The 14,202-nt window shown below is 33.2% G+C and overlaps 1 protein-coding gene across 1 annotated transcript; it reads right to left on the minus strand.

The window, feature by feature from the left end:
- Positions 1-11,306, minus strand: LOC139483565 (sulfotransferase 1B1-like). The gene is made up of 6 exons (XM_071267577.1): positions 11,152-11,306; positions 4,348-4,558; positions 3,797-4,123; positions 2,657-2,757; positions 1,892-2,054; positions 1-135 (listed from the first exon to the last, which is right to left on the minus strand). Exons 2-6 carry the CDS (start codon positions 4,538-4,540, stop codon positions 20-22), a joined length of 900 nt encoding a protein of 299 aa, XP_071123678.1. The 5' UTR covers positions 4,541-4,558; positions 11,152-11,306; the 3' UTR covers positions 1-19.
- Between the last annotated feature and the right edge of the window lie 2,896 nt (positions 11,307-14,202).

Genomic DNA, 14,202 nt, shown 5'->3' on the forward strand with positions numbered 1-14,202 from the left:
ATTATTACTTTATTGTAAATCATTTTAAATAAAACAAAGATTTGTATGAACAGTCTCGAAACTCTTCAACATATTGGGCATCAAATTGTTCATTTTGTGCTACTGTGAAGTGGTTTTTCCAGTCTCCTACTATTCCTGAAACATAGTGATAATGAACGTGTTTTCATAAAATATAACTTTGATTAATGAACATGCACATTAGTAAGTGGATTTTTTTTATAGGATAAAATCACCATTCTTTTTAGTGTAGTATATGAAGAAAGTCTTAAAGTACCTTGCATCTATTCAGAATACATTAACAGTCAAATATTATTTTTTTTGTTACCGATTAATTCTGGGTAGTCGTTTCGGTCGGCGTTTAATTCTTGTTGTTCTGATCCGATGGTTTTGAAAGAAAAAACTTCTATCATCATTGTACGTTTAATTCTAAAAAAATGTAATTTTAAATGTTACACGTATTCTGATTGGCTTGAAGTTTTTCGTCTATTAGCTCATAGATTGATTAACTTTTGGTTGCTTAACGTCCAGTGTCTTCTAGTGTTTCTCCAACTAATAGACATAATTTTGTCATATGTCCGTGACGTCATCAACACTTTGCCAAGATGATATCGTTAAATATAGAATTTAGAATTTAATGAATAGAACTTACTGTCATAACATAACCTAAACAATGTGGCTTTGTTGGTTATTCAGTGTGCACCAATTTCTTAATGTTATTTCTTCATAGCCAGAACAAATATTACATGTACAATCATTACTTAAATGTTAGATTACAGGATAAACCATATATTAATCGTACATTGTAGAAAAATAGGAATTTCGTATTCTCGCTATGAAACAAGAAAATCGCTCGGCAAATCTCGCGTTTTGATTATTAATTGCTTACAACTAAATTCTACATATTTTTCAGTGAACGAACACTACTTATCTAGCACATGAAACTGCAGTTTATAATTATTGTGAAGTTCGTTTAAAATAATCATAAGAAATCCCAGAAGAAGGGCTTAGAGATGTTTAACTAACAGTGGACAGTATTACATACATATCAAGACAACTTTTTAATGTGATATCAACATAGATAGCCTTATATTGAACGCAATGCATTAGTTCGAGTAAATGTAAAAAGATCTGCTCAAATCAAAAGATATTATCCTTCTCGTTTGTAGTTTGTTGGGTTCAAGTTGCGGAGTGTTTAGTAATGTAATGCTTTGTAGTTTGCTGTTTTTCGTTTTGTCGTTAATTGTGCTTTGTCATGGTGATGTTGATTTTTCTTTTCGTCTATTTTCTGAATTTTGAATTCTTTTTCGTCCTTTATGATGTAAGCCTTGATTCTCTGATTTTTTAACTTAAATATTGATAGGAATAGACATATAACACCAGAATTACATGTACTCTTATTTTTTTCTATATTTGTAGTCTAGCACAAACACAACTGAAATGAGTTTGTATTAATGAAATGTTTAATGTTATAATAGAAGATCTAAATTCGTGTTATATTGACTTCATGATTTTGCGTGCATAACATAACAGGAAATGTTACTTTAAAAAAAAAATGTCAGCAACGATATTAAATTTAATGCACAGAAATACCTTCAAGTTACTTGTAAGATTGATTACTGAGTTTCCAAATATTTTCATTTATTGAACGATTATACATGTAATAAAAATACAGATTATTTAGAATTGGAACAAAACAGCCCATTGCATACTCCGAAATAGTGACAATGTACATGTAGTCTTTTCTACGAACCTCTGTCTTATGTAAATTAAGCGAAGAAACATCGCCGCTGTTTCAAAGTTGGCATGCACCAATCAAAGAATACGTATCTGGCATATTTTTTGACAAATATATTTAAGTTTCCTTTAAGATAAAAAGGAGTATTAAAGTTACCTTTTCTATATATGAATGTCGTTCCGTCCCCAGCTTTTGAAAAATCAATCTTATTTTCTTTCATGTTCTCAAATGATGTTGCTTTTGCAATGTCTTCTATAAGTTTATCTGTGCATTGTACTTCTAGGAAGTCGGCTAGCTTCCTAATCTCTGTTTTAGGGTCCTTTATTATCCATTAAAAAAATAGATAACCATTAAAGTGAGAAACACAACACGTTTCAAGCTCACATGCACAGATATTTTTTAAGTGTACTTCAAAATGACTGCATGTATGTATATGGAATTGGATATATATCATTTAGAGCAATTACTTAGCCAGATATCAGTTTATGCATAAAAATAAAACATGACGAACAGTATGTTATCTAATTTTTTTTAGAATTCATATCTAGCTCAAAAAGTTCTAAATACATAACAATATACTGTAAATATAAAAAGAGCCGTCTTATTACTCGTACCTCATTTTAACAATCTTGTTACATGTATATCAATGAATTACAATAATGAAACACACAGTTAAAATTTTGTCGGGGCAAGAGATAATGTATAGGAATATATTGTTTTTCACTACTGTCATCTGAAATAATGAACAGCAAACAATTGTGTTTAAAGTTTCATAAAAAAGACAATTTGAACTGAGTGAAGATACATAATCATTTGCCGACGTCTTGTGTGTGATTAGGCATATTAAACCAAGAATACAAATTAAGGTTATATTTGGTTGGAGATTACTTTATATTGATTAGAAAATATACAATCACAAACCTTTTTCATTTCCTCATAAGAGCAAGTGAATATCATGCCAGGATAGTCTTTCTCTGCTTGTTCAATACCCTTTTCATAAGTGTACCATGATCCATATGCACCTACAAATATATCCAATTGTATAATTCAATTAAAATGCACTTATTTTGTACAATATCCACCTTAGTACACATAATTATTTGTAGTAGAAAATGCCTGCGAATTCGCAGTTCATTTGTGTAAGTAATGAAACAAAGAGTTTTAAAATTTCGCGAGTGGTACGTCAACTTCATGAACATGCACACAAGCGACATCAGGAACCTCCTGCCTTTTGTTGGTCTTGTATTTATTCAAAATTTTTGTTAATTAATTTCGCAGAATTTCGTCTGTCAGTGACTTCCATTTTTGCTGAACTAATATATAGTGTTGTTAAGGGGTGACATGAAGATTGATTGATTGATTGTTGGTTGCTAAACATCCAGTGGCAAATATTTCATGCATATTCAGGACGAGAACAAGTTCACAATAATCACAATAGGTAGGTTGATACAATAGAGGCCATCTGGGATGATGGTCGGGGAAATTTGGACTGCCACTGGAAAATCAGGGTATATTAAATAGGGACAGAAATTTTGCCTTGCAAAAGGCCACCTACAAACCACCAAAGAGTTGTTGCAAGGGTTCTTAACGTGCACAGAGCGTGGCACTCTCTTTACACGAGGCATTGAATTTAACGTCCCCCTTCTGACCAGACGTGACTGCAAACTTGATACATCCCGCACAGCCAAACGGACGCCCCACTTCCGCAAGCGTTTTACTGCCGGTCGGGAGAAGACCAAGTTACCATATTTCTATACCCCAGTCACCCTTGGGGTTCACATGAAGAATAATTGGGAACCTTTGGTTGTCCTCCGCTCCATGGTTTGGTTGTTCTCTATTTTACACCTTCTCCGTTTCCATTTTCAATAATATGTTAGTTTATTAGTTTTTTTTATATCACTACATTGTATTTGTCCCCATAGCAGCCACTTTTTTAGGGGGGAGCCGAGGTACCAAGAATTAACCACTGTCTACACAGATTTCGATCAGTGTACTATAATAATTGCTAACACATTCGCAAATACAATTTTTATTTTTTTTATTAATGTATCAATAACTCACATTTTGCCGACATCCACAAGTCGAAAAACTCATTCCAAGTTCCAAAGAAGCTAAGAAATATATTGTCTTTCCTCGAATGGTGATAGAACGATGCGCATGTGTCTTTCGGGTTTCTAATCATGTGTATTATCTTGCCCCTATGTTCGATGTGTCCCTTCGGAAGATACCGGAACTGACAATGAGTGTTGAGTAGTCTAGGCGATGGAAGGTCATCCGTGACAGAAAAGTCGGAAATGGTTTCCAGCATCGTCGTAGCTTTGTTTATATTATCGAGTTCTGCTGTTTTTCGGATTAACATACTGGTGATTTCGTTTATCCAATGTGTTCCTGGGAAAATGGACATTAACATCGTTAAAGACATGCATGTTTATACAACTGGACAACAAACAAAAATGGGAAACATATCTGTAAAATTTCAATAATAATTTCACAAACAACACAAAATGCACACAATGCGCGTCGAGTCCAAATATAATACATGAATATTAATTCATATGGATCGAGCTTAATTTTAATCATTCGTGTTTGTTTATAGTGTAACAGATAAATACCTGACTTTGCGTACGTGCATATCATAATGTCTGTATCTCTTGACTGGAAATTAGTGATATCTTTTAAAGCTTGTTTGGCTCCTTTCTCTCTGAATGGAAGGAAAGATGGATAACCAACACCATCATGCTCCGGTAAGGGAGCAGGTTTTAAGCTCTCCCTAATTTTCTTCATTTTTTCCAAATCGAATGCCATATTTTAAGTAATATAATTCTGCAATCAAATTCAAATTAATTAATTTCGAATAATTTTATTTTAATATTCATTATATATCTACGGGGCTCGAGAAGATACATGTAACTGTTGAGTCTATTACGAAAAACATAATGTTACGTAATTAGATTGTTCGCGGTGTCAAGCTACATAATGTAGTTTGTGTTAAATTCGTAACTTCGTGCCGTCTGCCTAGACTCGCAGAACAAAAATGCGAAGGAAACTAAAGGGTCTTTCAAACTAAAGCGTCGGTAATAAACTGTCAAAGCAACGGCTAAAAAAGAAAAGGACAAACAGCAACTTACATAATACACAACATTGATCAACAATAACTCTACATAAAACGGGGGGGGGGGGGGGGGGGGATATCAGATGGTAATATATGGTATATTAAAAGCAAATCCAGTTCCGTAACGTAAAAATTGGTGTTACAATTAATGAAACCTTGAACAATACCATACCAGAAAATAAGAATATAATATTATAATGGTGCAATATATTAATTAGAACCGTAAAAACAACAATTGCGACTGTAAGATTTAAAGAGACAGGGCAGGAAAAACAAAAACAATCCGTGTGTTCACTCGTGTCCAGTCTAAGCCAACAATGTCAAAATGAAAACCAACTGGAAACTTATTTACATACAAATAAAAGGATTACTATGAAATATTACGTTCTAGATGTTGACATAATTTAGTATGACTTATTATCACTTTCATATGTCACGTTATCAAATGGTAGGTTATGTAAGGTCAGTATATTGTAAATAAGCTATGTCCTAAAAAAAATAGTAGGTCGTTAGCCACATAAGGACGCAAGGATACACATGGTTATTATCAATTGATCCAATGCATTTTATCGACTTTCCCACATCATTATTTGTATATACTTAAGCTGGGGTCACACATTCACGATTTTTACTACCGTCCTTGACAGGACCATTCCCGATTAAAATTTATTAAAAGTCTGATCAAGATCATGTGCATCGTAGATGGAAATTCAAACTTTAATTAAAATTTGTAAAAAAATAATTTGATAACGACAACAATCAGAAAGTGTTCAGGAAGCGTCGATATTCAACCGTTTCCAAGCGAAGATGTCCCGATAATCTTGTTCTGAATCCGCTTCTAATCCGATTCGTATTTTTCGCCAGGTAAAATTCGACCGAGTCTGTCACGACTGCGTCCCGACTCTGCCGAATGTAATCCGACAGAGATCAGACAGCGACCAGACAGTGAACCGACGCTGACGGAAGTTATCCGTTCAAAAACTGTCGGCATATTCGGGATGCTCAGGTACTGTCGGAACGTAATCCTATCACGGTCCGCTGTTTCGCATTGCAAACGGCTTTGTCTGGTCTCAGTCGTATTGTATTCTGTAATTGTCGGGACTCTGACGTGGGTATCATTGACGAATTTCGTATTAATAACGGGACTGTTTCCGAACGGTTTCGGCAAAAAACGGTTCGCAATCGACAAGATCTGGATGCAATCTGGACTCAATCGGCAGAAAAACAGCTATGAAAAATTACTCCAGATCATTCCTGTTCCACAGGACACCGTCCAGAATACACAAAACATTGTTCGGAATTCGATCCGATACAGAAGAATCTGTCACGACATAGCCACGATTGTAATCCGACTAGACAAAATCGGCTGAGTTGCCCTGAAAGTTACGGGACGCACCTAACTGTCGGGGTGCTTTGCCGAACTATTCGGACCCTTCCCGACCTGTAGGAATCTGTTACGAACTAAAAGGACTGCGTTCCGACAATGATAGGATATTCCAGATAATTGAGGATACTAATCCGACTTTTTCACTTTTCGTGTCGTATTGCTGTCTGATCTCAGACGAGAGCAATAATCGGCAATGTGTGAACCCCGCATTATGGCATTTTTAATACAAGGTATGGTCACAGCTTAGGCGTTGTCCGTTTCATAAAAAAGTGTATAAACTATACAAAACAATATGAAATTGTCAGAATTATAGTAGAAGACATCATAAATAGTATCATATTTTGCATTAAGGTTTCTTAAAATAAAAATACTTGTCGATATTTTTACTTTGTAAATATACCTGCAAAGTAGATCTAGAGCAATCTGATATGTCGGCATTATAACATTTTGGCCGACATTGCATTCTTTAATTATAACATGTTCAATACAAAAGAGTTTCCGCGTAAAACGACATTTGCAAGCAAGCAAACGAGAGATAAGCGAGATGTCGGAAAATAACAATGCTTCCTTACTACTTAATTTTCTATCGAAATTGACAAAGAAACATCAGAGTTGTTTAAATGCTTCCTACTATATTATAAAACTATACATATATTGAGGTCTTCTGTCTAACATAGTATGACATTATACACACTCAAGCACGTGCTATTTGATTACTGTTTGCGACAATAGTTCTCAATAGTTAAGCAACTACCCAATAGTGTATAATGTCGAAAGACAAACATATATACAGTGGAGATCACTTCTTACCTCTCATTAAATATGTCAGGAGAACTGTTCTAGAACAGTACGTAGAACTGTCAGCCTGACACCTTTTAGTCAGTTCTAGGTTAGAACTGTTCTAGCTAGAACTGATTTGGTCAGTTCTACCTAGAACTGATTTGGACAGTTCTACCTAGAACTGATCCTGACAGTTCTACCCTAGAACTGATCCTGACAGTTCTAGCTAGAACTGACCAGATATTTGGTCAGTTCTACTTCTAGAACAGTTCTACGGTTAGAATTGATTTCTAATTCTACGGCTAGAATTGATTTTTATAAATTCTACGGCCAGAATTGATTTATAAATTCTACGGCTAAAATTGATTTATAAATTCTACGGCTAAAATTGATTTATAAATTCTACGGCTAAAATTGATTTTTATAAATTTTACGGACAGAATTGATTTATAAAGTCCACTGCTAAAATTTATTTATAAATTCTGCGGCTAAAATTGATTTATAAATTCTACGGCTAGAGTTGATTTATCAGTTTTAAGAACACTTTGCCTTAATATAAAGGGTTGGGTAAAAAAGCGATTTAAATTATATTATAGAGTTTGCTATTTTGCCGGTTTTATTTCAGATTTATAATCGGCAAGACTTAGGCAGTAACCAATTGTTTGTTTATATATAAATATTAATTCATCCTCAGCTGCCACTATATGCCATGCTAAAATTGAAAGAAAAAAAGTTGTTTTCGGTTTGTCGCTCAAAAAATAGATTGTTCTTCGCCGAAGTCGAAAAAAAATGGTTGCTGCCTTAAAGAACATGTCTAACCTGTTAACCCCGCCATATTCTGCATGTATGTGCCTGTTCCAAGTCAGGAGCATGTAATTCAGTGATTTTCTTTTGTTGATGTGTTACATAAATTTTTGTTTTTCTCTCAATTTTTGTACATAAATTAGGCCGTTAGTATTAAGGGGGGGGGGCATTATTGTTTGAATTGTTTTACATTTGATATTCCGGGAGTCAGGATGGCTCATTATCACATAACAAAACTATGGGACCTCATTAACAAATATAATATCTGTTTACGAGTAGTTTTCATACCTCGGACGACCTGTTTAACAAAAATCTTTTGACCGCATCAATCTAAACTGCCTTTATTTGCTTTTTCTTTCTGCAAATCTATATAGGTGCACAGTACTTCAGTTTTAATTTTAGGTCTAGAGGGACTGTAATATACAAGTAACAGCAATTTTGGAAAAAAAGATGTAATTGTTCACATCAATTTATAGTGCCAGCATGCAGGGGCAGTTAGATCCAGGCTGGGGTCCAACTATATGCTCCCATTCATATGCATTGTTGTTAAAAAAAAAGTGGGGTTCCAACCCCTGGACCCCCTCCCATTGATCCACCAATGAGCATGTTCTAGTTTTATTCAAAATATTGAATCATAAACAAATATCAGTAGTTTTTATACTTCAGACTGAGTCGTGTAATAAAATCTTTTGACTGCATCAACCAAAACTTACCATATTTGCTTTTTATTATGTTAATCTATATAGCTGCACAGCAATTCAGTTATAATCTTAGTTCGAGAGGGACTGTAGTATATAAATAACTGCAATATTGGAAATCAATGACCACAAATTTTTTTTTCTCGCATTAATTGAGGGTGCTAGCATTTCCTATTTTTATTCAAAATATCGCATCAGAAACAAATATCAGTAGTTTTCATACCTCAGACTGACTCATGTTACAAAATTATTTGTCTGTATCAATCAAAACTGACCATATTTGACACAGCATCAACCAAAACTAACCATATTTGACCACATCAACCAAAACTGACCATATTTGCTCTTTTTTATAAACTCTTATAGTCGCATAGTAAATCTGTAATATTTCTATGTAAGGATGGAGTGTATTATCATTATAATACAAATGATCTATATTATAGGGTTATTGCATGAATATTGGGGAATATTGTTCCGAGTAGAATTTTATATTGCGAGTGCTTAAATTTTTATATCAGGATGGATTGTTCAATATAAACATGATAAACATGATAAAGGAAAGGAACATTGGAAAACAAAATTATGCTCACATCAGTTTAAAGTGCCAGTATGTCCTCTTTTTAATCAAAATTTTGAATCGTAAACTAATTTCAGTAGTTTTGATATCTCAGACTGACTCATGGATATAACAAAGTTATTTGTCTGCATCAACCAAATCCATGAAAACTGACCATATTTGACCGCATCAACTAAAACTGACCATATGTGACAGCATCAACCAAAACTGACCATATTTACACTTTATAATGTAAATCTTAATATATATATATATATATATATATAGTCGCATAGTAAATCACTTACACATGTAGTTACATATCACGATGGATTGTATATTATTCAAATGACAGCAATATTGTAACACATTGGCTAAAAAATAATTTTCACATCAATTTAGAGTACCAGCAATTTTCTGCAAGTCCTCTTTTTATTCAAAATATTGAATTGTAAACAAATTTCAGTAGTTTCGATATACATGTATCAAACTGAGTCGTTTTAACAAAATTATTTGACCATATCAACTAAAACTGAACTTATTTACACTTATCATGTAAATATGTATATGGCCTCATTGTAAACCAATAATATTTCTATGTCAGGACGGATCGTATGATAAAAATGACACCAACTTTGGAACACAATACACCTATATTGCTAATCCTGGCTGACCCGGCCTCTTGAACTTTTGAAGCATACAACAATCACTTTTCCATTGTGGCGTCAGATATTTTGTTTTATGATGTCAAATTTTTACGGGAACCTGTGCGATATCCAGTAATGGCAGACAAATAGCGGTACGGTGTATTTATACCATATCTAAAAATTTAGCGCACCCTTATTTTCTCTCTGTATCCATAATAATGAACCGTCACTAAAGTGACTTTTTAAGTCAGTTAGTTTGTGATGTTTTTTTTTTAAACATAAATATTTTACGGCATCATCCAACACTCACATGACTGATTCATATACTTTATTTTAAAATAAAAAGTACATGTATGGGAAGTTCTCTTCTTGGAATAGTATACTGTTAATATAATTTGAAGACAAATGGAAGAAGGCAAAGAAAAATGCATGATTTTGTTTGTAGCCGAACGTCCAGTGGCAAATGCTTCATTCATGTTCTGATGAGTATATTTTTTCTGAGTTTCAGACTCCCAGATATCATTTATAATCGTTATGGATAAGTCTTGCTAAATTGACGAGATGGTGCAAATGTATATAGTTTTTTTACGTTATAATACAACACTTTTATCATTAATATCCCATAATTCATCCACTGTACAATTTTCGTTTGAACATTTGTCAAAACAGAATCTTAAATGAATGTAAATCCAAGGCAAACAAGGTAAATTACGATTAAAATTCCATAGATATATTAATGACATGTATGCAGAGACTGTTAAAAACGGGGAACGAAGAAACGTAAACAATGATGTTTTCTATGCAATTTTATAAAAATATTTCTCCGATGAGTTGGAAAACCTCCTATTCACTTCGATATTTGTACATGTAACGTATGATCAGAAAGAAATATAGAAAATCTGCTATTATATAGCAAAGTAATTGGAAGTGATTTATTTCTTCTAAACTCTAAAGTGCCCTTACTGCAGTGACGTCAGTTTAGAACTGTTCTACAGTCCTGACTGATTTAGTCAGTTCTGCTGACAGTTCTACGGTTAGAACTGATTTGGACAGTTCTACCTAGAACTGATTTAGAAAGTTCTATCCTAGAACTGATCCTGACAGTTCTACCTAGAACTGATTAAGTCAGTTTTACCTAGAACTGATTCTGACAGTTCTACTTAGAACAGTTTTAGGGTAGAATTGTTCTAGGTAGAACTGTTCTAGGACAGGTTAGAACAGTTCTATGACAGTTCTCCTGACAGTTCTAATGAGAGGTTAGAAGTGATCTCCACTGTATGATAATATACATGTATACAGAATTTCAAACCTTAATTTGATGACAATCTTATTGTTTCCAAAAAAGAATCATTTCTGTGTGTGATTATTTTAGGGTATGCTTTATCTCTCTTCACATTTAATCTATTGTGTGAAGCAAAGTTATAAGACTTACCTTGCAGTTACTTTTAAACTGAGTTGAAGTCAGCACAATTGTTTTTAATCCAAGCTAAGTAGACGTCAGTGGTTATAATACGTTGGTTTTTTTAACTTACAACTCTCGTTTCATGTGTTATAGTGTTATCTCACACATGTAAAAAGGTCAATTATAGTATGATTCGGGTATTTTACCTTGTATTTACACAGGACGTTCTGATATTTAACCTTCCCAATCTTGACCCTACTGTATTTTCTCGTCAAAAACAACGATAATATAAGATATGGTTCACCTTTCAACGGCGTTGTTACAACTTTACTGCATTCTTTATATCTTCTTGTCACATATTTGTAATTATAATGAAAGTTAACATTTAACCAAAAATTATACATATTGCATACTTTTTTTAAGATAAAATATTTAACATTTTCTTTTTAATAAACGGAATAGTAAGTTATATCAAATGAAGAATGAACTAACATTAATGTTATTTCTTTAAAACAGTTAATACAAAAAAAAAAAAGATAAAACAAAAATCCCGAACAAAGAAAATAAAATTATTATTAAATTAAATTTTCTATGGCATGGTATTGGTTGCAAAAATTCGATATTTTTCATTCAAATGCAATATTTTATATTTGATTGGTACATTTCTTCATTGAAATGCAATATTTTTTCATTTGAATGGTATATTTTTCATTTAGATGCAATATTTTTTATTTAAATGGTATAATTTTTCATTTAAATGATATATTTTTTTCATTTAAATGCAATATTTTTTTCGTTTAAATGCAATATTTTTTTCATTTAAATGCAATATTTTTTATTCAAATGATATAATTTTTAATTCAAATTGTATAATTTTTACTCAAATGCAATATTTTTTATTCAATTGGTATAATAGTTTTTTTTATTTATTTATATGCAATAATTGCATTATGGGAAATTCTTTGACGTCTTAAGGTCAAATTTGCAACAACGTTTGTGATTGGTCGATAATTGTTTGGATTTCTTCCCTTTCTTTCTAAACATGAGTGACAATGGTTTTACACTAGTCATTTTTTGGGAACCTTTATGACTTTCTGTTCTTTTTGTGCCAAGGCTCCGTATTGAAGACCGTACTTTGACCTGTAATGGTTTACAGTTACAAATTTTGACTTGGATGAAGACTTGTCCCACCGGCACTCATACCACATCTTCTTATATCTATATACAACGTAAACTAGACGTTTCTCAGACTGTTGTCTTTTTTTTAATCCTTTGGCGCGCGTTGTGTACTATTTGAGAGCTCAAGAAAAAGATTTATTTCAGTTCTAGTTGTTATTAGCTTTGACTCGCGGCAAATTTCCAGTAATTGCATGTCGGTGCTTCGTGTCTATTGTCTTAAAATTAGTTTGTTTGTGTGTGTCTCGTTTCGATCTTTTAAGTTAATCTAATTGCAACAGATTGTACAGGTTGTTATTTTATTGTACTGTTATACCACTGTCCCATATTCGGGATGCATTGAGTGCTCACAAAAAGTAAAAACACAAAAATACTGAACTCCGAGGAAAATTCAAAAAGGAAAATCAAAAATCAAACGGCAAAATCAAAAGTCCAAACACATCAAACGAATGGATAACAACTGTCATATTCCTGACTTGGTACAGGCATTTTCTAATGTAGAAAATGGTGGATTGAACCTGGTTTTATAGCTAGCTAAACCTCTCACTTGTATGACAGTCGCATCAAATTCTATTACATTGTCAACGATGCATGAACTAAACAAACATACTCAAAGAGTAAAAATGTCAAAAATAGGGGTACATCAGTCAATATTGTGTTATCATCTTAATATCACTACATAAACAACAAATATAACAAAGTAGCACAAAAAGGCATACATCAAATTTAACATTCTCATTTTGCTTTTCTTATACGGCTGAATTTATCTATGTAAAGTCTACCCATAAATGAAAGAAGGTTTTCATTACTGGTGTAAAATTGCGCGTTTGAAATTCGCACAGGTAGACATAAAAATAATTTCGTCACATTCTGTGGGTATGTGCTTGTCCCAAGTCAGGAGCATGTAATTGTGGTTGCCGTCTGTTGCTTTGTTATACATATTTGTGTTCGTTCATTTTTTTTTGTGCATATGTACATTTATTCGGCCGTTAGTTTTCTCGATTGAATTGTTTTACATTTGTGATTTCGGGGCCTTTTATAGTTGACTATGCGATGTATGCCTAGCTTATTGTCGAAGGCCGTATGGTGACTTATAGCTGTTGAATTCTGTGTCATTTGGTCTCTTGTGGAGAGTTGTTTCATTTGCAATCATACCACATCTTCGTTTCTATATCAACCCTGCCATAGTCTTTATTTACCTGTCCAAGGTCAAGAGTCTGTAGTTTAGTGGTTGTCGTTGGTTCATGTCTCGACTCATATTTGATATTTTGTAAATTGTTTTGTTATGTATAATTAGGCTGTTAGTTTTTTCGTCTGAATTGTTTACATTTTCATGTCGGGCCTTTTATAGACGACTTTACAGTATAAGGTTTTTGTCATTGTTGAAGACCTTACGATTATCTATAATTGCTTACATCCACTCCATGTTTAAACTCCGGTGGATTACAAAACTTTTAGGAATTTTGGTCCTCATTGCTCTTCAACTTCGTACTTTATTTGGCCTTTCTAACTTTTTTGGATTCGAGCGTCACTGATGAGTCTTTTGTAGACGAAACGCGCGTCTGGCGTATATACAAAATTTAGGCCTGGTATCTGTGATGAGTTTATTTACATGTTTTTGCAATCACATTCCAGCTCTTCGCTTTTTATTATATACCTGACTTTTTAACTCGTGTTTTCATGAACAAGCATGAAATGTTTGTCACTGGGTGTTAAAATTAGCAACAATCAATCAATTTAAACTTGTGTTACAATTGTAAATAAGAGCCATCTTATATTTATATATTTGTTCGGGTGGGGGACAGAAGGATTTCATTAATGAATATGGTTGCCTATTAGAGCTGAACAGTAGGCATGATAAACGACATATTGAAATGAATAATAATGCCCTCCCTTCCTTTCCCC

Source organism: Mytilus edulis, chromosome 7 (genome assembly GCF_963676685.1).
Source record: "Mytilus edulis chromosome 7, xbMytEdul2.2, whole genome shotgun sequence".
Lineage (NCBI taxonomy): Eukaryota > Metazoa > Mollusca > Bivalvia > Mytilida > Mytilidae > Mytilus > Mytilus edulis.

Coding starts and splice junctions, on each gene's coding strand:
- LOC139483565 (XM_071267577.1), bottom strand. CDS start 4,540: ATGGCATTCGATTTGGAAAAAATGAAGAAAATTAGGGAGAGCTTAAAA. Junction 2,055..2,656: donor CTTATGAGGAAATGAAAAAG/GTTTGTGATTGT, acceptor TGGATAATAAAG/GACCCTAAAACAGAGATTAG. Junction 136..1,891: donor GACATTCATATATAGAAAAG/GTAACTTTAATA, acceptor ACTATGTTTCAG/GAATAGTAGGAGACTGGAAA.